Genomic DNA, 27,316 nt, shown 5'->3' with positions numbered 1-27,316 from the left:
GAAAGGCTTGTCCGCATCATTAAGAAGTCTCTGTATTCCGTCCTAAAACAACAAGCGTTAGTTGAAGAGGGACTACAGACAGCACTCTGGTAGAGGCTATAGTCAGTGATCACCCTATTACCACCATATCTGATGATATCACCGATCCCGAGCCTCTTACACCTAATCATCTCCTACTGCTACTGTTTTTCTTGTAGGATTTATTTTTGGCTGGTCAAACAGCTAATGCTACCATTTTCCACAGCTACCAGCTAAAGCTGTATTGACCTAAATGCAAGTAAACTTCATTTAACTGACCATCACTGAAACACATGTATCTTCTACTATAAAAAACTTATTCATGTACTCATTAACTCAAAAACATAGCGGTAAGAGCAGTATTTAACAACCCCATTTGTTTATTGGAAACTTCGTGGAACGTTTTGAGTCAAGGGTTAAAAAAAATGATTCGTTTAAACGAACAGATGATGAGCATGTATGGTGAGAAATCGCGTCCCCCCAGGAATCGGGTCTCCTTTACCAGAGTGAACGGACTTTTACTGGGGTAGTATTTTTAGCGCCTGATTACAATTCCTGCAAAATCACGTTATGATTTATATTGTTTAAAGTGCGCGTTAATCATTAATGCCTTTTAAATTACGTGGTTCATTAGTATAACTGATGCTATAGGTTGTGAAATCAAGCATTTCTCGTTCTTAGTGTTTTTTATATAGCTTACGTAGCATAGCATACATCTACCCGATTAGCCTGCCAGCTTAGCTTATATTATATTAGGTATGTTGGTTTATTATATTATGTTTATTATAGTATGTAGGTATATTATATTAGGTATATGTTTAATATATTTCCCAATTACTAAATATTTCTTAATTTATTGAAAAAACATTATAGTATTAATATATCCTATTGCGTAAAATTCATTTTAAATTACTTTTATAGAACATAGTATGTTGCAACAATCCCTTTCCGTTGTTAGCATGGTTGTTTTTCCAGTTTGTTTTATTATGCAAAACATGGGCGTTCATTTTATATTTCAGGAATGTTGTTTGTGCACTAAGGTTATAATTATAAATAGGTTATAATTAGTCAACACACACAATAACTTGATCAGGCATTACCGCCTGGGTCCTAAAGAAGACCTGATTCCTGGGGGAATTCGATTTCTCATGACACCTGCATTTCGAATCCAGTATATTAAATTCGCCTGGCTCTGCAGAGCAAACGGATGACGCATTTATACTTTTTTTTTTTGTTTCTGACATACTTAACACGCTCGCTGTTGTGCTATTGTATGAGATAATTGGGCTCCAGGGCTCACTCGGAGTAATTGTTCTCTAAACTATCAGGAAGCAGCCGTGACGATGTTTGTTTTTACAGGAAACCTTTAGGTTATTACTTGTGACCAGGGCTCTCAAGTTTTAAGAAAAGTTTCCTCAGGCCCACCCAATTCTCTCCAGGTTTTGCTAGCAGTTCAATATTACTTATTTTTCATAACTTAAATAATGTAACTTCTGCTGCTGTTCACGGTCAGGGCAGAGAATGTCAAATAAGGGGAGAACTTCCACTCTCAGTAAACGTCCGGCTTCTGAACTGGTTGCAGTTCCACTATGGCTCCACATGGGGGCGCTCACAGGACGAGTGCAGAATGAATGGAGGTCTATGGCGCTAGACCCCTCAAAATCCACTTTTCTCAAGATATATTTTTTTGTCTAGTAACTTGAATGTTGTATTTGAAAGGAGATGCAAAGAAATTACACAGTGCTGGGTTTTCGATTTTTTAGAGTCACTTATTTGCTTTAAAAAGTCTTTTAAAATGTCAGTGGCGTCATACACATCGTACGACCAGAGATACTGCTTTACGGCAATCCTTCAGTCACTTTGGTGCGTTCGCGCTCTGTGCTTTCTTTTCTCTCGAGGTATCGACAACAGACAACACAGCTGACACAGATAAACACACAACACAGCTGACACAGATAAACACACAACACAGCTGACACAGGCAAACACACAACACAGCTGACACAGATAAACACACAACACAGCTGACACAGATAAACACACAACACAGCTGACACAGGCAAACACACAACACAGCTGACACAGATAAACACACAACACAGCTGACACAGATAAACACACAACACAGCTGACACAGGCAAACACACAACACAGCTGACACAGGCAAACACACAACACAGCTGACACAGGGAAACACACAACACAGCTGACACAGGCAAACACACAACACAGCTGACACAGGCAAACACAACACAGCTGACACAGATAAACACACAACACAGCTGACACAGATAAACACACAACACAGCTGACACAGGCAAACACACAACACAGCTGACACAGGCAAACACACAACACAGCTGACACAGGGAAACACACAACACAGCTGACACAGGCAAACACACAACACAGCTGACACAGGCAAACACAACACAGCTGACACAGGGAAACACACAACACAGCTGACACAGATAAACACACAACACAGCTGACACAGGCAAACACACAACACAGCTGACACAGGGAAACACACAACACAGCTGACACAGGCAAACACAACACAGCTGACACAGGGAAACACACAACACAGCTGACACAGGCAAACACACAACACAGCTGACACAGGTAAACACACAACACAGTTGACACAGGGAAACACACAACACAGCTGACACAGATAAACACACAACACAGCTGACACAGGCAAACACACAACACAGCTGACACAGGGAAACACACAACACAGCTGACACAGGGAAACACACAACACAGCTGACACAGGGAAACACACAACACAGCTGACACAGGGAAACACAACACAGCTGACACAGGTAAAACACACAAAACAGCTGACACAGGTAAACACACAACACAGCTGACACAGGTAAACACACAACACAGCTGACACAGGGAAACACACAACACAACAGACACAGGTAAACACAACACAGCTGACACAGGTAAAACACACAACACAGCTGACACAGGTAAAACACACAACACAGCTGACACAGGTAAAACACACAACACAGCTGACACACAACACAGCTGACACAGGGAAAAACCCAACACAGCTGACACAGGGAAACACACAACACAGCTGACACAAGTAAACACACAACACAGCTGACACAGGCAAACACACAACACAGCTGACACAGGCAAACACACAACACAGCTGACACAGGGAAACACAACACAGCTGACACAGGTAAAACACACAACACAGCTGACACAGGGAAACACACAACACAGCTGACACAGGGAAACACAACACAGCTGACACAGGTAAAACACACAACACAGCTGACACAGGTAAACACACAACACAGCTGACACAGGTAAACACACAACACAGCTGACACAGGGAAACACACAACACAGCTGACACAGGGAAACACAACACAGCTGACACAGGTAAAACACACAACACAGCTGACACAGGTAAACACACAACACAGCTGACACAGGTAAACACACAACACAGCTGACACAGGGAAACACACAACACAGCTGACACAGGTAAAACACACAACACAGCTGACACAGGTAAAACACACAACACAGCTGACACAGGTAAAACACACAACACAGCTGACACACAACACAGCTGACACAGGCAAACACACAACACAGCTGACACAGGTAAACACACAACACAACAGACACAGGTAAACACACAACACAGCTGACACAGGCAAACACACAACACAGCTGACACAGGCAAACACACAACACAGCTGACACAGGGAAACACAACACAGCTGACACAGGTAAAACACACAACACAGCTGACACAGGGAAACACACAACACAGCTGACACAGGGAAACACAACACAGCTGACACAGGTAAAACACACAACACAGCTGACACAGGTAAACACACAACACAGCTGACACAGGTAAACACACAACACAGCTGACACAGGGAAACACACAACACAGCTGACACAGGGAAACACAACACAGCTGACACAGGTAAAACACACAACACAGCTGACACAGGGAAACACACAACACAGCTGACACAGGTAAACACACAACACAGCTGACACAGGTAAAACACACAACACAGCTGACACAGGGAAACACAACACAGCTGACACAGGTAAAACACACAACACAGCTGACACAGGGAAACACACAACACAGCTGACACAGGCAAACACACAACACAGCTGACACAGGTAAAACACACAAAACAGCTGACACAGGTAAACACACAACACAGCTGACACAGGTAAACACACAACACAGCTGACACAGGGAAACACACAACACAGCTGACACAGGGAAACACAACACAGCTGACACAGGTAAAACACACAACACAGCTGACACAGGGAAACACACAACACAGCTGACACAGGTAAACACACAACACAGCTGACACAGGTAAACACACAACACAGCTGACACAGGGAAAAACCCAACACAGCTGACACAGGGAAACACACAACACAGCTGACACAGGTAAACACACAACACAGCTGACACAGGTAAACACACAACACAGCTGACACAGGTAAACACACAACACAGCTGACACAGGGAAAAACCCAACACAGCTGACACAGGGAAACACACAACACAGCTGACACAGGTAAACACACAACACAGCTGACACAGGCAAACACACAACACAGCTGACACAGGCAAACACACAACACAGCTGACACAGGTAAACACACAACACAGCTGACACAGGGAAACACAACACAGCTGATACAGGTAAAACACACAACACAGCTGACACAGGGAAACACACAACACAGCTGACACAGGCAAACACACAACACAGCTGACACAGGTAAACACACAACACAGCTGACACAGGTAAACACACAACACAGCTGACACAGGTAAACACACAACACAGCTGACACAGGTAAACACACAACACAGCTGACACAGGGAAACACACAACACAGCTGACACAGGGAAACACAACACAGCTGACACAGGTAAAACACACAACACAGCTGACACAGGGAAACACACAACACAGCTGACACAGGTAAACACACAACACAGCTGACACAGGTAAAACACACAACACAGCTGACACAGGGAAACACAACACAGCTGACACAGGTAAAACACACAACACAGCTGACACAGGGAAACACACAACACAGCTGACACAGGCAAACACACAACACAGCTGACACAGGTAAAACACACAAAACAGCTGACACAGGTAAACACACAACACAGCTGACACAGGTAAACACACAACACAGCTGACACAGGTAAACACACAACACAGCTGACACAGGGAAACACAACACAGCTGACACAGGTAAAACACACAACACAGCTGACACAGGTAAACACACAACACAGCTGACACAGGCAAACACACAACACAGCTGACACAGGTAAACACAACACAGCTGACACAGGTAAACACACAACACAGCTGACACAGGCAAACACACAACACAGCTGACACAGGCAAACACACAACACAGCTGACACAGGGAAACACAACACAGCTGACACAGGTAAAACACACAACACAGCTGACACAGGGAAACACACAACACAGCTGACACAGGGAAACACAACACAGCTGACACAGGTAAAACACACAACACAGCTGACACAGGGAAACACAACACAGCTGACACAGGTAAACACACAACACAGCTGACACAGGGAAACACACAACACAGCTGACACAGGGAAACACAACACAGCTGACACAGGTAAAACACACAACACAGCTGACACAGGGAAACACACAACACAGCTGACACAGGTAAACACACAACACAGCTGACACAGGTAAAACACACAACACAGCTGACACAGGGAAACACAACACAGCTGACACAGGTAAAACACACAAAACAGCTGACACAGGTAAACACACAACACAGCTGACACAGTTAAACACACAACACAGCTGACACAGGGAAACACACAACACAGCTGACACAGGTAAACACAACACAGCTGACACAGGTAAAACACACAACACAGCTGACACAGGTAAAACACACAACACAGCTGACACAGGTAAAACACACAACACAGCTGACACACAACACAGCTGACACAGGGAAAAACCCAACACAGCTGACACAGGGAAACACACAACACAGCTGACACAAGTAAACACACAACACAGCTGACACAGGCAAACACACAACACAGCTGACACAGGCAAACACACAACACAGCTGACACAGGTAAACACACAACACAGCTGACACAGGGAAACACAACACAGCTGATACAGGTAAAACACACAACACAGCTGACACAGGGAAACACACAACACAGCTGACACAGGCAAACACACAACACAGCTGACAAAGGTAAACACACAACACAGCTGACACAGGTAAACACACAACACAGCTGACACAGGTAAACACACAACACAGCTGACACAGGTAAACACACAACACAGCTGACACAGGGAAACACACAACACAGCTGACACAGGGAAACACAACACAGCTGACACAGGTAAAACACACAACACAGCTGACACAGGGAAACACACAACACAGCTGACACAGGTAAACACACAACACAGCTGACACAGGTAAAACACACAACACAGCTGACACAGGGAAACACAACACAGCTGACACAGGTAAAACACACAACACAGCTGACACAGGGAAACACACAACACAGCTGACACAGGCAAACACACAACACAGCTGACACAGGTAAAACACACAAAACAGCTGACACAGGTAAACACACAACACAGCTGACACAGGTAAACACACAACACAGCTGACACAGGGAAACACACAACACAGCTGACACAGGGAAACACAACACAGCTGACACAGGTAAAACACACAACACAGCTGACACAGGGAAACACACAACACAGCTGACACAGGTAAACACACAACACAGCTGACACAGGTAAACACACAACACAGCTGACACAGGGAAAAACCCAACACAGCTGACACAGGGAAACACACAACACAGCTGACACAGGTAAACACACAACACAGCTGACACAGGTAAACACACAACACAGCTGACACAGGGAAAAACCCAACACAGCTGACACAGGTAAACACACAACACAGCTGACACAGGTAAACACACAACACAGCTGACACAGGCAAACACACAACACAGCTGACACAGGCAAACACACAACACAGCTGACACAGGTAAACACACAACACAGCTGACACAGGGAAACACAACACAGCTGACACAGGTAAACACACAACACAGCTGACACAGGGAAACACACAACACAGCTGACACAGGTAAACACACAACACAGCTGACACAGGTAAACACACAACACAGCTGACACAGGCAAACACACAACACAGCTGACACAGGCAAACACACAACACAGCTGACACAGGTAAACACACAACACAGCTGACACAGGTAAACACACAACAGGTAAACACAACACAGCTGACACAGGGAAACACACAACAGGTAAACACACAACACAGCTGACACAGGGAAACACACAACACAACACAGCTGACACAGGTAAACACACAACACAGCTGACACAGGCAAACACACAACACAGCTGACACAGGCAAACACAACACAGCTGACACAGGTAAAACACACAACACAGCTGACACAGGCAAACACACAACACAGCTGACACAGGCAAACACACAACACAGCTGACACAGGTAAACACACAACACAGCTGACACAGGTAAACACACAACAGGTAAACACACAACACAGCTGACACAGGGAAACACACAACACACAGCTGACACAGGTAAACACACAACACAGCTGACACAGGCAAACACACAACACAGCTGACACAGGCAAACACAACACAGCTGACACAGGTAAAACACACAACACAGCTGACACAGGTAAACACACAACACAGCTGACACAGGTAAACACACAACACAGCTGACACAGGGAAACACACAACACAGCCGACACAGGGAAACAACACAGCTGACACAGGTAAACACGCAACACAGCTGACACAGGTAAACACACAACACAGCTGACACAGGGAAACACACAACACAGCTGACACAGGCAAACACACAACACAGCTGACACAGGCAAACACACACAGCTGACACAGGGAAACACACAACACAGCTGACACAGGGAAACACACAACACAGCTGACACAGGTAAACACACAACACAGCTGACACAGGGAAACACACAACACAGCTGACACAGGCAAACACACAACACAGCTGACACAGGTAAACACACAACACAGCTGACACAAGGTAAACACACAACACAGCTGACACAGGCAAACACACAACACAGCTGACACAGGTAAACACACAACACAGCTGACACAGGTAAACACACGTGCTAGACAAGTTTTTGTTTTGTTGTTTTAAAAAACCATCAAGCGGTTTCTCTAGTCGTCATCAGTCCTTCACTGACCAATCAGCGTTCATTTGCAGAATGCTAGCGTGTTATGGGCAACAACAACTCAACCTGTGAGAAATCGAAAGGACATAAGTACTCGTTCATTAAACTTTCGACCTATAACCCATGTTGAACTTGCAAAACCTACAATCAAATCTGAGATTTCTCAACGGCAATCGGGTGAAAGAGACACATTTATCCGTCTCGCTTCATAGACTCCCATTCATTTTGCACTCATGGGCGATCGCCCCCAGTGGAGCTCTGGCGGAATTACAACCACAATAGGACACAATAGGACAAATCGGTACAATAGGACTTAATAGGGAGTGGGCAGCTCTCCGTAGACGGGCTCTGGTCAGGGACAACTTTTTCCAGCAGAAGGAAGGATTTTAGTGATTTTACTTCATGAAAGTTGCATTGATACATATTTTTTGGCTTTAATATTTGTATTGTGTGGTCAAATTAAAGATTAGACCTATTAGACCCATCTTTTTAACCAAGCATGCACATAACACGCTGTCACATTTCTTTTCAAATCCATTAAAGGATTGTATTGCATACATTAGGTCAACCAGAAACACTTCCCATAACACAGAATGTTTCGCATCGTAAGAGGAATGGCATTCTAGGCTAATATCAGTCTGTCTGTCTGTCTGTCTGTCTCGTTCTTGCCCAGAAGTTACTGTAGTCGGCCGGATCTGATCCATATTCAAATCAGATGGAGGGCCTGAACCGTACGATGACCACAGTGTAGCCCTGAATGTCAGCAGACAGAGACAGTGACAACTACACGACCCCTAGAGACTCAGCAAAGACCAGAACCAGACAGGATCTCTATGAATCTATGACCAGCTTCATCTCCTCCCTCCGTATGCCGGCATGATATAGTGTTGGTCACCTAACGCGGGGCTAGTTGTAACACACATGGTTTAGTTGCCATATCAACACCACTATGTAGAGAAATAATTGCGCCAAAATCTTCCAGTGGCTTTGGGTATTCTTCAGTCCTTTTCTAAAGCCTCTGGATCAAATCCAATTTTAATAAATGCGAATTGCTACCAAGTAAAAATTGCTCTCTTACTTTAATTGAGGATATTGCACTTAAAAATAGGGTAACATATCTTGGTATACAAATTGAATATAATACAAGATGAATATGTGTTCAGCAAACTTCAAACCTACTTTTACCAAAACAAACACACAATTGTGCAAACATGCAATTGCTGGTTACAAAGGGATCTGTCCTTAAAAGGCAGAAGAATTCTCTCTAAAGTTGTCTCGTTTGGCATACACAGCTCTGACTCTTTTTGGGATAAAGAAATAAGTCTCATTACATGAGAAAATTTGTCATATTAAAGGATAAGTTCACTTCAGAATTTATGTTTCCTGTTAATTTACTCACCCCTATGTCCTCCAAGATATTAATGTCTTTTATTTATGAAGCTTTATTGCAGACACAGGTCCATATAACACATACAGATACAAAATATACACAAAAATTCCATATTAGCCTATTGGATATACAGGCTATTGCACCAATGTCGTCTTAACCTAGAAGTGTATCCATAACAGCTTTTCAGAGGACTGACTAGGGCTTCAATTATATGGTTCACTGACTTGTCCAGGCGACACATAAAACTAAACGTCAGTTGTCTTACCAGTGCCTCCCAGGTTTGCACTCTAGTAGACACAAACAGATGACTGGCTCTATGCCACCTATAGTTACATGAAGCAGCAGCCGCATTGCATCATTGTATTCTACCTTGAGCCTCGGCATACTCCTTTTCTTAGTTAGACCACAACTGAGCAGTATATACTATATAGCGGTGTGATGTAGGTTCTAAACAGAGACATAGAAAACCTCCTTATAAGCATGTTAGCTTGGGAATAAATTTTACAGTGCTGACGGTATAGGTCTTTGCCATCCGTCCAATCAAATGATAATTCATCCATACAAACATGAAATAAAACAGGAGACATAATTCCTCCTTGTCGCACTCCATTGCTAACATGGAATGGAGCAGATACTCCCATTTAACCAGAAACGGTTGATGGACATACCAAAACACTAAAATTCTCACTAAAAATTTAGGGGCACCTCTATCTAGCAATTTTACAAACAATCTTAATTCTATCAAATGCCTTTGTACCTGAACACAATCTCCTCAAGAGCATAGAGACACAAGTCGGCTCCATGCTTTCTTCTGAACCCAAACTGATTGTCAGTAGTAAGGACATACATTTCTAGCTTTGGTAACAGTATTCTCTCCAGCACTTTAGACAAGATACTGGCTAATGCAATAGGTCGATAATTGTCAATACTGTTGAGCTTACCAGCCTTGTCTTTAAGCACAGGCAGTAACATTACAGACATAATAACATTAGGCAGGACACCATGAATCAGACAACCATTAAAGCATGAAAGCAAAGCACAGAGCTTATGGCTGGCATATTTGAGATGTTCTGCAGTAATGCAGTCCATACCGCAGGCTTTGTTGTTCTCCAACATATTGATGGCACCACCATGAATATCTGCTGCCCTATCTGCTGAGAAATCAATATGTTAATGATTGATGCTAACTGGGTTACTTTTAGCACAATTAAACAGGTCACGGTAGTGCTCACGCCAAAGCTCAGCTATTTATTCTGGGCTACTAATATTTTCAATATCACCCGGTAAGGATGTTTTATTGGTATTCATTACTTTGACCTCTTGCCAAAAGTCAGTTGTTCTGTAGCTTTCTGGCTAGCGACTAGTAGCGAGTCTGCTCTCATTGTGTTTTCACAACGGAGTGCATAGCATTTGTCAGTTTTTTCACATCTAGCAATACCGCATGTCTAGGCTTACCTGCCTCTGACCAAAATCTAAAGGCCTCTCTTGCCTAGGTGACTAGCGTGACTTGAAATGTATCGAGTTACAATTACACTGTAAAAAATAAAATCGTAAAAAAACGGTCAATGACTGTCAGCTGCGGCTGCCAAACAAAAACCGTAAAAATAAAGTAAAATATCCTAATTTAAATAAGTGCAAAATACTTTTACAGAAATCTTTATAAATCTTTTTTAACAGAAACACACAGTTACTTCACATTTATTTTCTGATTTTTTTTACTGAAAAACATGCAGTTAATTATATGCATGATTTGTTGTGACTATACGTCACTGCATCAGCAACTACACAGTTACTGTCTGTTAAATAAAGCAACATGCAGCATATCATCTGTGTTTCTCTGCTCATCCTGGACTGAAGCTCAGGCTCTACTCTTCAACACAACGGTGACACACGAAACACACCATACAGAAACACTTTAAACCCCAACAGATCATTAAACACAAACAGATCTCTCAGGATCTCAGCATCTTCACTTATTGCAATCCAGACTTTATTTCTTTCATACTAACATTCTTATTGAGAATTAACAGTGGTTTAGAAGGTGAAGATTTATTGAAAAGAATAAAGTTTGATGTCACCATGATGGAGATCAGTGTTTGCTTTAGTTGGGCTCTTGACCTTTTAGTGTTTAACTCTTATGTTTCTCTGCAGCCACAGGCCGCTCTCAAGTTCAGCCTCCTGCACGCAGCTCCACACAGCGCTCGTCTCGGCCACCTACTGCTTCGCAGCGACGTCAGGGCGGCCGCCCTAGGTCGCGCTCGACCAGCCGTCACAGACCCCAAGATAACGCTGAAGTCTGAGCTTGGGTTTTCCGGCTCCGGCCGAAGGTGTCATAAGTGTAGAAAATGTGCCCACTCCCATGTGCTCACTGCTTCACACAAACACGGTCCCCATGGTAACGCGCTCAGAGCGCTCTCTCATAAAGCGGACACACGCCGCTCGAGTACTAAGTGTAGTAGATGTGCCCACAACTCTGTGCTCACACCTACCCGCTGCTCGCTCTGCCATTCAGTTACCTCGGGTTACAGACCCTCTAAAGCTCCCAAACACCGGCCGTGTTATAAGTGTAAACTCTGCGCCCACTCACGAGCACGCGCACTCACTTTCAGACACTATAAACCCCACGCCGCTCTCGCGCCAGGGGTGTTTGACAGCAAAACGCGCTCCATCCTTAGGGATCGAGTCACCGTACGCTGTACAGCCGGCCAGCACTGTTTACCAGCCCCCGTGTTCGAGCACCGCGCGCGCCGCCCCATCCTCTCTGATACAGGTTCCCCATCCCGTGCAGCGCGGCGATCTGAACCCAGAGACCATTCGACCCCTAGCTATGCGTGCAAAAGCATGGGAAGCTATTCAGGGCGCGTCAGTGCTGAACACTATAAAACACGGCTATTCGCTTCAATTCGCTCGTCGCCCCCCCACGCTTTACAGCACAGACGGAGACGAGAGTGAGTTCAGAAGCTGCGCACCTGCTTCAAGCCGAAATAGCAAAGCTGCTGCGCAAAGGGGCTATAGAACAGGTTCACCCTTCTCTGAGCGAGTCGGGCTTTTACAGCCGTTACTTCCTCGTACCCAAGAAGGACGGAGCGTTAAGACCTATTTTAGATCTGAGACATCTGAACAAAGCCCTCATGAGACGGCCGTTCAAAATGATCACAACCAGACAAATCCTCGCGCAGATTCGCCCAGGAGACTGGTTTATCTCTCTCAATCTAAAGGACGCGTACTTTCAGATCCAGATAACTCCCCGTCACAGGCCATTCTTGAGATTCGCCTTCGACGGTCGAGTATATCAATACACAGTCCTGCCGTTCGGCCTGTCTTTGGCACCCCGTACATTTATGAAATGCATGGACACGGCTCTCGCTCCCCTGAGAAGACAGGGAATGCGGATACTGAACTATCTGGACGATTGGCTTATTTTAGCGCAGTCAGAGACGGAACTTGTGTCTCACAGAAAAGCGCTTCTCAGCCATCTGGAAGGTCTGGGTCTCTCGGTCAACTGGACCAAGAGCTCATTATTACCCCGTCAGTCAATTTCCTTTCTTGGAATAGAACTGGATTCGGTGGCTATGACGGCCAGATTATCGGAGCAGCGCGCGCGCCGCATCTGCCTCCTCGCCGCATCCCTCCAAATAGGCAGTCAGGTTCCGCTGAGGACATTCCAGCGTATCCTGGGGCATATGGCCTCAGCTCCAGCTGGGCCTACTGCGCATGCGCCCGCTTCAACGCTGGCTGAAAGCGCGCGTGCCCCACCGAGCCTGGGCGGCCGGCGGCTCGCGAGTCAGAGTGAATCAGGGCTGCATTTCAGCCCTGCAGCCCTGGCTGGCAGCCGAATGGTATCACACAGGAGTGACTATGGGGGTGATTTCACACCGGAAAGTTGTTTCGACAGACGCTTCCAACCCTAGGTTGGGGAGCGCTCTTAGAAGGCAGACCGGTCTGTGGCCGCTGGTCAGACCAGGAGAATCTCCTACACATAAACTGTCTAGAGATGCTCGCGGTCGAGAAAGCGCTCAAACACTTCCTCCCATTCCTCCTAGGTCACCATGTTCTAGTCCGCACGGACAATACATCAGTAGTGGCCTATGTGAATCGCCAGGGCGGTGTCAGATCAAAGATGCTCTGCGCCCTGGCGGAACGCCTCCTCGTGTGGGCTCAGCACTCTCTGCACTCTCTGAGAGCCGCGCATGTGCCTGGCCACCTGAACGAGGGCCCCGACAGACTGTCCAGGGACAACCCCCTGGGGAGTGGTCTCTACACCCCCAAACAGTCCAGTCACTGTGGCGCCGTTTCGGCAAAGCGAAAGTCGACCTTTTTGCGTCAAAAGACAACGCTCACTGCCCAGAGTTCTTTACGAAGAACGAGGACGCGCTGGCCCAGCGGCCCGCTATATGCTTTTCCCCCGGTCTCTCTGCTGCCTCAGGTCATCAGGAGAGTCAGGGAAGCGCGCCACACAGTGCTCCTCATAGCCCAATACTGGGAGAACCAGGCTTGGTTCCCGGATCTAATACAGCTGGCAGACTCAGCCCCCTGGCCGATACCGGTGAGGAGAGACCTTCTCTCTCAAGCCCGCGGCTCGATCTGGCTTCCCCATCCAGAGCGCTGGTCTCTGCATGCGTGGAGCCTCAACGGTTACACGCTGATCTGCCAGACGGGGTTATGAACACGATCATACAATCTAGAGCCCCCTCTACGAGGCGGCTCTACACGTCAAAATGGTCTGTGTTTAACAAATGGTGCACTGCTAAGGGGCTCGATCCACAGACATGTGGGGTATCGCGAGTATTGTGTTTCCTTCAAGAGTTACTGGACGCGGGCAGGTCCCCCTCCACGCTCAAAGTTTATATTGCGGCCATTTCAGCTTTCACTGTCTCAGAGCTGAGCTGCGCATTAGGAAGGAACGAGTTCGCCACCCGCTTCCTTAGGGGAGCCAGGAGGATGAACCCCCCGCGACCCCCCTCAGTTCCTATGTGGGATCTTTCACTGGTCTTGGGGGCCCTGAAAGCGCATCCCTTTGAACCCTTGGAAATGAAATACCTCACGCTCAAAACCGTTTTTCTGATAGCTCTCTCTTCAGTCAAACAAGTGGGAGACCTTCACGCGTTATCTATTAACGCCGCGTGCCTCGAGTTCGGACCTAATGACTCCGAGGCATGGTTACGTTCCCAAAATATTGGGCACTCCCTTCAGAGCGCAGGTCATTTCCCTCTCAGCCCTGCCAACCTCTGGCAGCGAGGCTGATAGTAATCTCCTCTGCCCGGTCAGAGCGCTGAGAAACTACATCACACGCTCCGCCGCTTTCAGGCGCTCGGAGCAGCTTTTAGTTTTGATGGAGGGCGCACCAAGGGTCTCGCCGCCTCGAAACACAGCCTGTCCAGATGGATAGTGGACGCTATCGCAACTGCTTATGCGTCTAAAGACCTGCAGTGCCCACTGGGCATTCGAGCTCACTCCACCAGTGGCATGGCCTCATCGTGGGCGTGGTCCAGCGGGATTTCCATTCATGACATTTGTGCAGCGGCAGTTTGTGCACTAGTAAGCCTGCCCTAGGTCTGCATGCTGCCGCACTGCGTTGACAAGATTATTAAAAAATTAAGGATCCTTTTTGGCTTCAGTATCTCAAGAAAGAAGACTTTCCCGCAGCGTAAGTTACTTACGCAATACTCTAGAGAGAACAGAGGTTACGTTTAGTAACCGATGCGTTTTCAAATGTATCCGGATTAATGTAGACGTAGCCTAACAGAGCAGCAATAGGTAGGCCCTATGTGATAAGAGGTGGCAAGTTCATAGCAAATCTCCACATTTACCAGTGAACATCAGCTGTGGTCACATTATGGTCTAACCAAGATGTTTTGTGTCAACACTTCACTAACATAGGTAAAACTTATATCAGGCAACAGAGCTATAATCAATAGAATTAATTTAGACTCATTACAAATCTGCAGCAGGTGTGTTGCAAATAAAGATTTGCTATCTGACATGTCAGCATTAAAATCACCCATAACATAGACACAAGATGAGCTATTATCCTCTATGAATGACTGAATAAAAGCTAACCTGCTCAGAAATTCGTCCTCATGCTCATATGATTCATACGGTGTGTAAACATTTAAAACAGTAAAATTTCTTTTCATTAAAATTACACTCTAGCCCTATGTATGGGATCAATTTCCCGCCTAAAGTATTGCAGCCACGGATCAAAAAATAATAAGCGTGAATCAAAAATTTAAAAACACATGTAAAAATATATTGCACAAACTGAAAAAAAATAATACAAAATGATCAGAATAGCAAACAACGTGATCACGGATCAAAATATAATACGCGTGAATCAAGACATAACAAGCATGAATAAAAACTTTAAACGCATTAAAAGTTATTTTGCACAAAACTTAAACGTATGGTCATGCTTTCTTAAAAAGTATTTTTCCTTTGTTATATTACTCTGTACTTTGTGCTCTCTTGCATTTTCTGCTCATATTTTACTCTTTTGTACGCTTATGCTGTTTTTCTCTTCGCTCTTCTTTCTATGTTCTGCGCTTGCTTTCCCGAATGTTGCAGTTCGAGTTTCATGTATTTAGGGCGGGCTCAAGTGTGTCATGATCCTGCCATCTAGTTTTTGTCTTTAGTCTTGAGGCAGGGTTATGACAGACCAATGTTTTGTGTACAAGCACATGGGCATAGGTTTGTTACGGCCATGTGCTTATGGTGTCTCGTTACTTAACCCCGATCCAATTTTAATAAATGCGAATTGCTACTTTAATTGAGGATATTGCATTTAAAGATAGGGTAACATTATCTTAGTATACAAATTGAATATAATACAAGATGAATACATGTGTTCAGCAAACTTGAAACCTATTTTTACCAAAACACACACAAAAAAGTGCAATTGTTAGTTACAAAGGGATCTGTCCTTAAAAGGCAGAAGAATTCTAAAGCTAAACTAAAGCTGTCTCGTTTGGCACACACAGCTCTGACTCTTTTTGTGATAAAAAGTCTGATTACATGAGAAAATTAGTTATATTAAAGGATAAGTTCACTTCAGAATTTACATTTCCTGATAATATACTCACCCCTATGTCCTCCAAGATATTAATGTCTTTCTTACTTAAGGCGAAAAGAGATTAAGGTTTATGAGGAAAACATTCTAGGATTCTCGTTCTCCATGTTCATTAGTTTACGATCTGTCTAACAGTCCTGTCTAATACGCAGAGGCGAACTAACATTAAGTGGGGGCCCCAGGCAAAATTAATCAGTGAGGCCCTTCTAAAATAGTTTTTTGTAAATATATCTTTATTACATAAATCTTCATATTTATAATATTTTGTCACCTTAAAAACGCTGCTTACGAGCCTTAGCTCCTCCATATCCAAAGACCTTTGTATGTTCCATTCAATGGAAATTAGTGCAAGTGCTGAGAGCCTCTCTTGGTTCATTGCTGACCTGAGGTATGATTTAATCAAAACTTCTCTCACCAGAGGCAACGGTGACAGGAAGAGTTAGAAGCAGACGAAGAGCAATGCTCAAGTTTCCATACAAATCTAGAAGTTGCTCCTTGAAGATGTAATCTAACATGTCACTTGGTGAAGTAGATGAATGATCAGGAAAGGTATGGACAGCAGCCCTGACCTCCATAACCAAATCCTCTGAATGTAAGTCATTTCCAATTTTTTGCAGTTGTCTTCGAGTTGTCCACTATGCATTGCTTCTGTGATGGATTTTAATTAATCAACTATAATTAATCAACTAACATTTGTTTTTCTTGCAGGAACAACATTCATATGCTTTTAAGTGTCAAAACTCTTTGGGGAAAAACTTGTGACTTTGAGTATGTGTGTAAAAATAACATAGTTTTGGGAAATGAAACTAGATTAACAAATTAAGTCATCATTAGAACCTTGTGATAAGTAATCACAAGATCAAAGTTTGCTTTACCTAGTAACAGATGGGTTTGCATATGAAGAACCAATCAAATAGTGGGGGAATTAGGTAATGCAGCCTGACATTTATGCCATACCTCTATACTATAAAAACTGTTGTATATGTATTTTTCGGTGGTATTCTCAATGGAATTTGTCTGAGATCCTCCGGCCTTGCTTCTTGGGAGAGATTCCCTGAGAACTGCTCGGGAAGATCTCCTGGCCGTGATTAAAGCATTTAAAGGACATTTGCAGGTCTGTTTGTCGATTAATTCCTGCGCAGGAAGCTAGTTTAGGGAAGCAAGTTAGTTAGAAACTCGGCCAGTTGTCGCCTGAAGACGCAAGAGCTAGAGTTTAAGGTATTGGGTGTCGATTAGTAGACGCCCCAGTTTAAGGTATTGGTGTCGATTTGGAGACGCCAGAGATATTAAGATCAGTTGGGTGTCGAGTGAAGACGCCCCAGATAGTTAGGTTTAGGGAAAAATCTACCACATTTCTCTCATGTTTTCTTTTGAGAACAGAAAACTATACATGGCATAAACATCCTCCAGCTTACAGAGTCGGTCATTGAGACTTCCAATGGCTGTGTCAACCAAGGGCAGAAAAAAATCTCTTCTGAAAGACTCTTCTGGTGTGGATTGTGTCTGATCTCTGCCCTCATATAGGAATTGCCGTGATGTTTTGCGTTGTCTTTTCTCAGGCAACGTCATGTCAATATCTAGAGCTTATCTCTCTTGCATCCGTTTGACAAGAAGCAAGTCCACTTTCCCTGAAATTATTCAAGTATGTTTGCACTCCCTGAGTTTCCTTTTTAAGTGTTTCTAGAGAAACACTTGGTCTCTGAAGAATTTTGCTCACATGGTTAATCTGATACAAGACATTGAACCAGATTACCGCACACAGGACAAAACGCCAGGTCATTAGCTCATTCTGAATGCTGTTTGCTGTTTCCGAGTCTTTCTCTCCACAGCAAATTTCTGGAGGGCAGACAGGGCTTCCACAATCTCTGGCAGCTGGTAACGTACCACCTTCACGCTATCAATTCGAGCCTCCCATCTTGTTGTTGACAAAGATTTTACAGTAAGATGCTTCACATGTTGCTGTAGTACTGCCCAGCGCTGCACAGATGAGCTAAAGAGATTATACAGTCTCTGCAGAACACCAAAGAAAGAGCCTGATGCCACAGATGACTTGGCTGGCAGGGTTTATGACCCATACTAGGACCAGTCACCGGGGGGCGATCGAGACGTTTTGGCTTCACTTTTCAGGGCTTGTGCGGCACGCTTGGCCAAGACCAGGTTCAGAGTGTGACTGCTGCATGGGACACACCATGCCTTGTTGTTCAGCTGCAAGATTTTTGTCTGAACTCCCTGTTTACTGCCCATCATATTACTTCCATTGTCATAGGATTGGCCACGACAATCTGAAATCTTTAAGTTGTGCTTCTCAAGTTTTTCCAAAAGGGTCTCATATAGACCTTTTCCAGATGTACATCAATGAATCCACAGAAATGTTCAGTGATGAAGGCTCCAACAGAAGTTTCACAATTCTCAACACAACAGAAAGTTGTTCAGGATGGCTGACCGAGTCAGGAGTCCATTATGACAGAATAGTACTTCGCTTTGGTCACCCTGCTAACTATCTCCTGCATTATTTTGTCTCCAGTTAATGTTATGATCTTGTTCTGTATTGTACTGCTAAGGTCCCAGCCAACATTTGTATGTGGGGCCCATATGGGTATGAAATGGGCTGAAAAATGGGCCCCATGTAGGATTGTCTGCGGGTTCAGACGCTCACGTCCACACATAAACAAACCACTGACGTCTGCACTTCCAGGTCACGAAGCTATCAATCAAAAGCTCAGTAACCAATGAGAACACACTGCTACTAGCTCCGCCCCCACGAGAGAAATGTGTCAGAACGGCGAACGAACTCTCTGGGAGTGTAAACGAAAACTTCAGTAGCGTAAATGAAAACTCTGGAAGCGCATTTGTAAGTTCAGATCAGCGATTGAAATATGAGAAATAGTTAGCAAAACATGCAGTGTATTAAAAACGAAGTCAAAAAATTTGCCTGCGATTTATTCTTTTTCAGTTTTAGAGATAATTTATTTAGTTTCAATTTATATTTTCATTAGTTTCTTGAAAAGTTACGTTCATTTTTATTGGCACAAGAATAGCTCCATACAAGTTTAGCACTGCTGCAGTTCATTTTACAGTTTCCCCTTATGTTGACTATTAGGAACAAGAAAATTGATTATTTGTCAAATTCGGATGACGTTTTAGTAATTTATGACAGTATGAGTGAGTTTAATTTGTAGATTGATCGATCGTTAATCTAGTAAATGATTTAATCCACTGAACACTGCTGTGTGGTAATATAAAAACACTCTCCCAACAGCATACTGTTTCTTTTGAGCCTAATTCCTAGTCAGATGAAAATAATATAGTTGTATCACTTGTGATGGTGTTTTGTATAGATGTGGCCAGACGAGCGGTCTACCAATAACATTAGAGCGACAGCACTACCAACGCCCACAAGCGACTTCACAGTATAGAGACATACAGTGACACAATCTGACAAGTTAAAAACAAAATGACCTTTTCAGCTCTTCATGAACCGGAACATGGGAGGCCCCTGAACTTGGGAGGCCCCTGTGGGCTTAAGCCTAACCCGTGCATTAATGCGGCCTTGGTCTAGGGGGAGGGTCACCCAACTTTTGTATTCATGAAAAAAGCAAAATTTCAAAGTTTTTCCATCGCTAGTAGATGGGTCTGACCCAACAAAAATCCAGTTTGGCGCTGTTTGACAGTGCGCGCGCGCTTCGGGGCGTACACGCTCAGAAAAAATGCATCATGTCAGAACAGAACGCCAATGAAATGTTTACCCGGCAAAGCTTTAAAGTTCGAGCAAATAATGAACTTTTGTGATTGTGAATAAGTGCAGTGTCCTGTGAGTGTAACTCTACCGCTGCCTGCATTAACATGTGATGTGAATGTACGTCGAGTTTTACAGTATTGGGATGAGGCGCCAGAACTGCAGCTGATATGTGCGCTGCCATATTTTAGTTCCCATGCTTATTGTGTTTCCACAACAATGTTAGTGAGTAAATCTACTGAAATGGCCACCATAACAGTGGAGTGTGATGTGTAAGATAAGAAAGCAGAGGTTAACGCCTGTTTCACACATACTCCGTGTGCAGTGTGTATGCGGTGCAGGAGCAGCACGCTATCATGCTTTCACATATGCTGCGTTTGCAGTGTGCAACTGATCCGCGGCTGTACCACAAACACATACTCACTATTTGTATTTCAAATCCAGAGGTTATCAGCAACTTTTATTAAAAAAAAAAAGTTTTGTCAGCATTGCGATTCTCTTTATACACATATACACTCTTTAACACAATTTAAACAACGTATTATTCAATGCATTACTTCTATATAGATTTATATATTAAATTGCTCAAGCAAGTGGTAAAATATTTAACCATGTACTTCGCATAGCCTACATTTTAAATTAAAACTTAAAATTGACAAAAAACAGCAGACTCATACCCTTTCTTTTGCATAAATCTTTATACAATAAATCTTGCATGTCACAAAGAACTTGTTTTTCCACCTCCACGAATGAGACGTTTGTTGTTCATTATGTCGCATTGTTGAGGTAAATTGTAGTTTTCTTTGCTTTACCCCGGTGACCCGGTCTTAAAGTAAAAAGATGACAGTGAAAAATAGTAGTATTTAATTGAATGCATTTATGGTGAGATTATACATTTTATTTAATTAAATGCATTTATGATGAAATTGCTACATTTTCATGTCAGTCTGGTCAATCCGTGTTCATTTTGTCTACGAACCATGCGCTGTCACTTTAATTCAGCGCGTGCACACAGCAAAAATAGACTCGTGCGGAAGCGATCTCTGCATAATGTGCATATAGTCACCGCAACTGGAACGGATCGCCGGACCGCATCCGCGTGCAGTGTGAAAGCTCTGACCTGTTAACATGGTGCGGAAAAAAATACGCACCGCAAACGGAGTATGTGTGAAACAGGCGTGACGTTTGTCATGGTTGGAAAAAAAAAATGTATTGCTGACGAAGGGAGGGTCAAGTCTATTTTGACTATAGATCTAAAAACGAACAGTCCCTAACTTAGGTTTACAAAACTTAACAGCCTTACTTAACTGGTTCAATGAGAACGGCAGCATTTAACTTAAAAAAAAACAAACACCTAAAATGCCTCGTCGACGTTCCCACGATATGCGTTCAAACGAATCGGTTCATTTGAACGAACAATCAGATTCGATAATGTGCCTAGAGTAGACGATGCTAGAAACAGATAAAACCGAAACAACCGAGAGAGAAAGTCAAAAGCTGCCCTACAGAACCAACAAAGAACGTTTGTGATCTATTGCTCCGTCTTAATGTATTTACACGTTTGTGCATAGTACATTACATATATAAAATAAAAGCTTCTGCTTTTGTTTTGAAGGAAACTGAGTTTTCCTCACTGGTAGAGAAACAGATCTCATTGTTTTCTCTCTTTAGTTGAGCATGTGAAAAGGTAAGTGTTTTGTGTGTGTGTGTGTGTGTGTGTGTGTGTGTGTGTGTGTGTGTGTGTGTTGGTTTGGCTTCTTTGAGTGTATTTTTTCATTGACACTTAATGCTCATGTTATATGACATATGGGGCTATTGCTATTGTAATAATGTGTATTGCAATACGTCTGCATGAACTTTATATTGCGTGAGTGCTACACATTTAGAATACAAATAGCATATTGAATTTGAGTTCTCTCACATTTTAACTCCACCTGTGACATATTAATAATTTTAACAAATATGATTGCTTGGCAGACTTTAATAACTAATATAGAAAGAATCGAACATTGTAGCCTACAACCAAGACCGGTTTCTGGCCAGTTGTAATTCGACACTTTGGCTGCGGGTAAAGAATCTACAGGCTACAGCAACAGGTTTCCTGAGAGGAATTTCAAAACAAGTGAAATAATGCAGATTTGCTCAAAAGGTATAGCCTATGTGATCTATAGCTCCATCTCAGTGTATTTATTTGGTATAGGCCTAATACATTACATTTGATGCACTTAATGCGTGATAAAAACATTTGCTTTTCAAAAATAGTTGTTTGCTTTTTAAAAACATTGTATGAAATGCTGCTTTCCCTGGTGAAATTTTTTTTTTGCTAAGTATACTTGCAGCCAGACTAATTAAGTATAGGCCTACTTCAAGTGTGTTAATAGTTAACTTATTAAGTATATTTTTGTTGTAATTAAATTGTAGTAAAGCATAACTTTAAGTGTATTTAGTGTACTTTTATGTACTAAATTGGAACAACTTCAAGTATATACTTGAAGTTGTTCCAATTTAGTAAACAAAAGTACACTAAATGCCTGTAGGGACTAATTACATGCTTGATTAGAGATATTAAAGTGTACTTTATTTGTGTTACGAGTACATTACAAATTCATTACGAGTGTCTTCGAAACATATGCATAAACCATAAGTTTTGCACACTTTGTCTTCAATAACAACATTATTAAACACATAATAGCCTACTTATATGTACAAAATACCTAAAACGTGTACATAAAACGTTGTCAAAATGATTCCAGTTCACATTGAACAGGCGACAAAAAAAAAATGTATTATGAATTTTTAAGGCCAGACAAGTAATTTGTTGAGGTCAATTTGTAAAGAGACTACACGCCTGCGCACATATTGAAACGCGCATACCTATATACTAAAGACGTAATACGCATGTGCACGCCGTCAGTGTTTTCGCAGATTCGCATTTTTGAAGTTTATGCGGAGATGATAACGTTTCGTTCGATGCGGCTGATTCATTTAGGGACAAAGCAGAAGTGAGTGAGTGTGTGGTCATGTCATTCATTACAATGATTCGTTCAAAATCGAATGGAGATGCAATGGCTCTAACGCTTGGAATTATTTATGTTGGTGAATTAGAGGAAAAACAGACAATATTGTGTGTAAGACGTAAGCTGCCTATTGACTTGTTTAAAATCATTATCACATTTGCAAACGTGCACTGTAAAAATAAATCTGTTAAATTTACGGAAAAAACTGGCAGCTGTGGCTGCCAGAAATTTACCGTAAAAAATATGTGTATATAATACAGAAACTTTCTGTTGACCAGTTAACAGTCTTTTACCGTTAAAATCATGATCATTTTTTACACTGCTGATATTCTTGAAAACAGCACTGTTGCTTGTGTGATATAGCTACTAAATATTAAAAATAAGAACTTATACAGAGACTTTTTTTTTTTTTTGCACCATATCTTGGTTTTTGAAGCAATTTTTAAATAATTTTGGTGGCAGGGCTCTTATGATAAAAAGCTACTCACTAAATAATGTTAAGTTAAAAATAAGCCAACGAGTAACCCAATTATGGGGTGTGTAAGAGCCATTATTCTCTATTTAAATGTCTGTTGTAGTTCCACTGGAGAACACTGGGTGGATATCGGAGAGCAAGAGACGTTAGGTGTAATGAATGAGGGAGCAAACAATTTTTGACATGTCAGGATCATGTAAAGGACATGCTAACTGGTGATTGCAATGTGTTTGAGCATCAGAACTGAGACAAATAAAGAAGATAAATGCAGTACTGGACTGGAAGTAAATTTATTTGGAGCCACGCGTCAGATAGCCCTTCAAACACCTCTAAGTGTTGACTGTTGGTTATTTTAACCCAATGCATTGGGTTAAAAGCCAGTTAGGTTAAAAGTAACACAACAGTTAGGTTAACTATTCATTTTTATGACATTTTAATAAATAAAATACACTTTGTTTTCAAATACAGATTGTTTATTTGTATAAAACAATGTCTCAACAAATACATTTTAAAATTACAAACCTAATATTGGGGAGTCTAAAATTTATGTAAATATACATAATTGTGTACATACAACATATGTAACCCAACAGCCCAACAGTTAACCCAACAGCCGGGTTATTACTAGAAATTACCCAACGATTTTAAAAATGACCGCGGTACGCGTGGCGTGGAATCCATATGTAGCCTATAGATGTGGGCCGACACTATGTTCCTGTCTGAGAAGTGCAATAATAAAGTGTGTATTTTAATTGTCCACAGGTTGAAGATGTCGAACTGCAAAGTATACATTAGCAATGACATCCAGAATCTTCAGCTCGCCTTACTGATTCCCACCTTCATCCTCGGGGTCCTGGGAAACATATACGTCCTAGTGATATTCTGCCGGCGTCCCAGAGCGGACTGGACCTACATGAACATCTACATCACCAACATGGCCATCGCAGACTGCGTCGTGTTGGTGCTCCTTCCCATCCGCCTCGTGTCCTATGAAGGCACATGGGCATTTTTAAAACTCTGGGACCACAGCAATAAAGAGCTGTGTTTTGTACTTGTGTCGGTTTATTACATCAACATGTACGTGAGCATCTTCACCGTCACCGCGATAAGTGTGGTGCGGTATGTGGCCATCAAGTATCCCATGAAGTCCAGGGGTATTTTATCCCGTAGGAACGCTCTGGTGGTTTGCGCGCTCATTTGGTTGGTCACGTGCTCGTTTAGCGCGGCATTTCATAACGTCGACGATCCGAAGAATAACAACAACAGCACCACGATCAAATGCTTTCAGAAGAATAAAAAAGAGGAATTACCGCTATCGTTCATTCTCGTGCTGGACATCGTCGGGTTCCTCGTGCCGTTTCTCATCATGTCGTTTTGCTCCGTTAGAGTCATTTACACGTTGAGGAAACAGTTGGAAATCGGATCCCGCGCCGAGAAACTCCAGTGCATGTTTATCATCACGGCGAACTTGATTGTGTTCGTCGTGTGTTTTTTCCCTGTTCACTTCGGGTTTTTCTTTAAATACATCGCGCAGGCTTATGAGTACAGTTGTGACGTGCAGAGTTTCGCGCATAATTTCGTTCACTTCGCGATGTTCGTCTCCAGTATGAACTGCGCTTTGGACTGCTTCAGTTATTACTTTGCCACCAAAACATCGTGGATATTGTGCTGCGTGAATAAAACTAGGAATGAAGAACATGAATGTGATTATAGAAAGGTTTCACGATAACTTAGCGCTAATTCAAACACATTTTGATAATGCTGTCAATTGATTAAAAATGTATTGGTTAATCGCATTTTTACTGTAATTAATCGCACAACATTACAGTTTTAATATATTTTAGTGCTGGGCAACGATTAATCGCATCCAAAATAAATGTGTTTGTGTTATTTAACAGACGCTTTTGTCCACAGAGCGACTTAATTTAAGACTAAATTAAGCGAGTCATCGTGAAGAGGCAAAAACAACGCAAGAAGTGCTCAAAATACGAAGTTCAGGCATTGTTCAGAGTAGCCTAAGCCTGATAAGGGAGAATTAAAAGAAAAGGAAAGAAATTATTATTATTATTTTATGAAGTTAAGTGCTCACAGAAGAGATGAGTTTTCAGTTGTCTTTTGAATGTGTAGTGTATATAATTATATAAATTCACACATGCATGTATATATTTAAAAAAAAATGCATGTATATACTGTATATTTAGGCCTATACATACTTTATATTATATAAATATTTTTTAAATAACAAATTGTTCTTACATATATACATGCATGTGTGTATTTATATATACAACATAATTATATGTAAACACAAACTTTTATTTTGGATGCAATTAATAGTTACCCAGCCCTAATATTTTTATATTTTAATACTTTCACATTGAATCTCCAAAGTAATGTAGAAAAATATGAAAATATTTTTAATGCATTAAACAGATTTTTTTTTCTCACACTAACATACAAAGCTATGCACGAAATAGCCCCTTTCTTCCATCCGTGACTCAGCCTGTGCGCGCCTTCCCGTTCCCTTCGGTCTACTGATCCCCTGTAGATTCAGATCTATGAGAGAGAGCTGTCTCTGTTGCTGAACCCAGGTTACGGAATGCACTTCCTCTTATTGTTAGAGATCCTCCCACATCAGCCAGTTTCCAGAAGTTGTTCAAAACTCATCTTTTTAAAATTGCTCATAGACTGTCATGATTAGCATTGTGCTGTGTTGTACTCTGATTATTTTAGTATTATTCTTGTACTTCTGTATTTTATTTGCTTTTACTGTCTGTAGCGCTTTGGGTTTTAGAAAAGTGCATTATAAATCAAATGTATTATGATTATTATTTTATTTTTTAATAATCTTTATACTTTCAGGATCAGACAGTTTCATCAAACACTAATTTTAGCAAACATTTGTTAAATTAAAGCATATTAACACTAGTTTAATTTCATAATACACATTTTATATTAAACTTTAAGCTTACACATAACATTTCAATATCAAGTATAAATGGATATAAAATTAAGATTTTTTAGTGTAAACACTGTAAATCTCCTAATTTCTTTTTGCATATAAACTTCATTAAAAAGACAAACTGTAATACAGGGGTGTTTTGTGTGTACTTTTTGAGGCTTTGTTAACGATGTGTTTTGGTCCTGAAGATAAACTGCTCATCAGAGGGTGTTCTGTGTCGGTACGCCATCTGTTGGACAGACAAGCTTCTGTTTTCAACC

The 27,316-nt window shown here is 42.4% G+C and overlaps 1 protein-coding gene across 3 annotated transcripts; it reads left to right on the top strand.

Annotated features, from left to right (window-relative positions):
* The first annotated feature begins 46 nt into the window (after positions 1 to 46).
* Positions 47 to 27,055, top strand: gpr35.2 (G protein-coupled receptor 35, tandem duplicate 2). 3 transcript variants are annotated; one of them, XM_081383699.1, is made up of 3 exons: positions 47 to 101; positions 17,285 to 17,458; positions 24,857 to 27,055. In XM_081383699.1, coding segments are annotated over exons 2-3 (969 nt in total). In that variant the 5' UTR covers positions 47 to 101; positions 17,285 to 17,456; the 3' UTR covers positions 25,824 to 27,055. The 3 variants fall into 3 exon arrangements, with proteins under 3 accessions (XP_081239825.1, XP_081239824.1, XP_081239826.1); XM_081383698.1 differs by lacking the exon at positions 47 to 101 and having other exon boundaries at positions 8,347 to 17,458; positions 24,857 to 24,986; XM_081383700.1 differs by lacking the exons at positions 47 to 101; positions 17,285 to 17,458 and adding an exon at positions 21,442 to 22,289.
* The last annotated feature ends 261 nt before the right edge of the window (positions 27,056 to 27,316 follow it).

This window comes from Scardinius erythrophthalmus (genome assembly GCF_964197995.2).
Source record: "Scardinius erythrophthalmus genome assembly, chromosome: 14".
Taxonomy (NCBI): Eukaryota; Metazoa; Chordata; class Actinopteri; order Cypriniformes; family Leuciscidae; genus Scardinius; species Scardinius erythrophthalmus.
The sequence above is the reverse complement of the archived record's forward strand: the minus strand, read 5'-3'. Positions and strand labels throughout refer to the sequence as shown.

Coding starts and splice junctions, on each gene's coding strand:
- gpr35.2 (XM_081383698.1), top strand. CDS start 13,515: ATGCGCCCGCTTCAACGCTGGCTGAAAGCGCGCGTGCCCCACCGAGCC.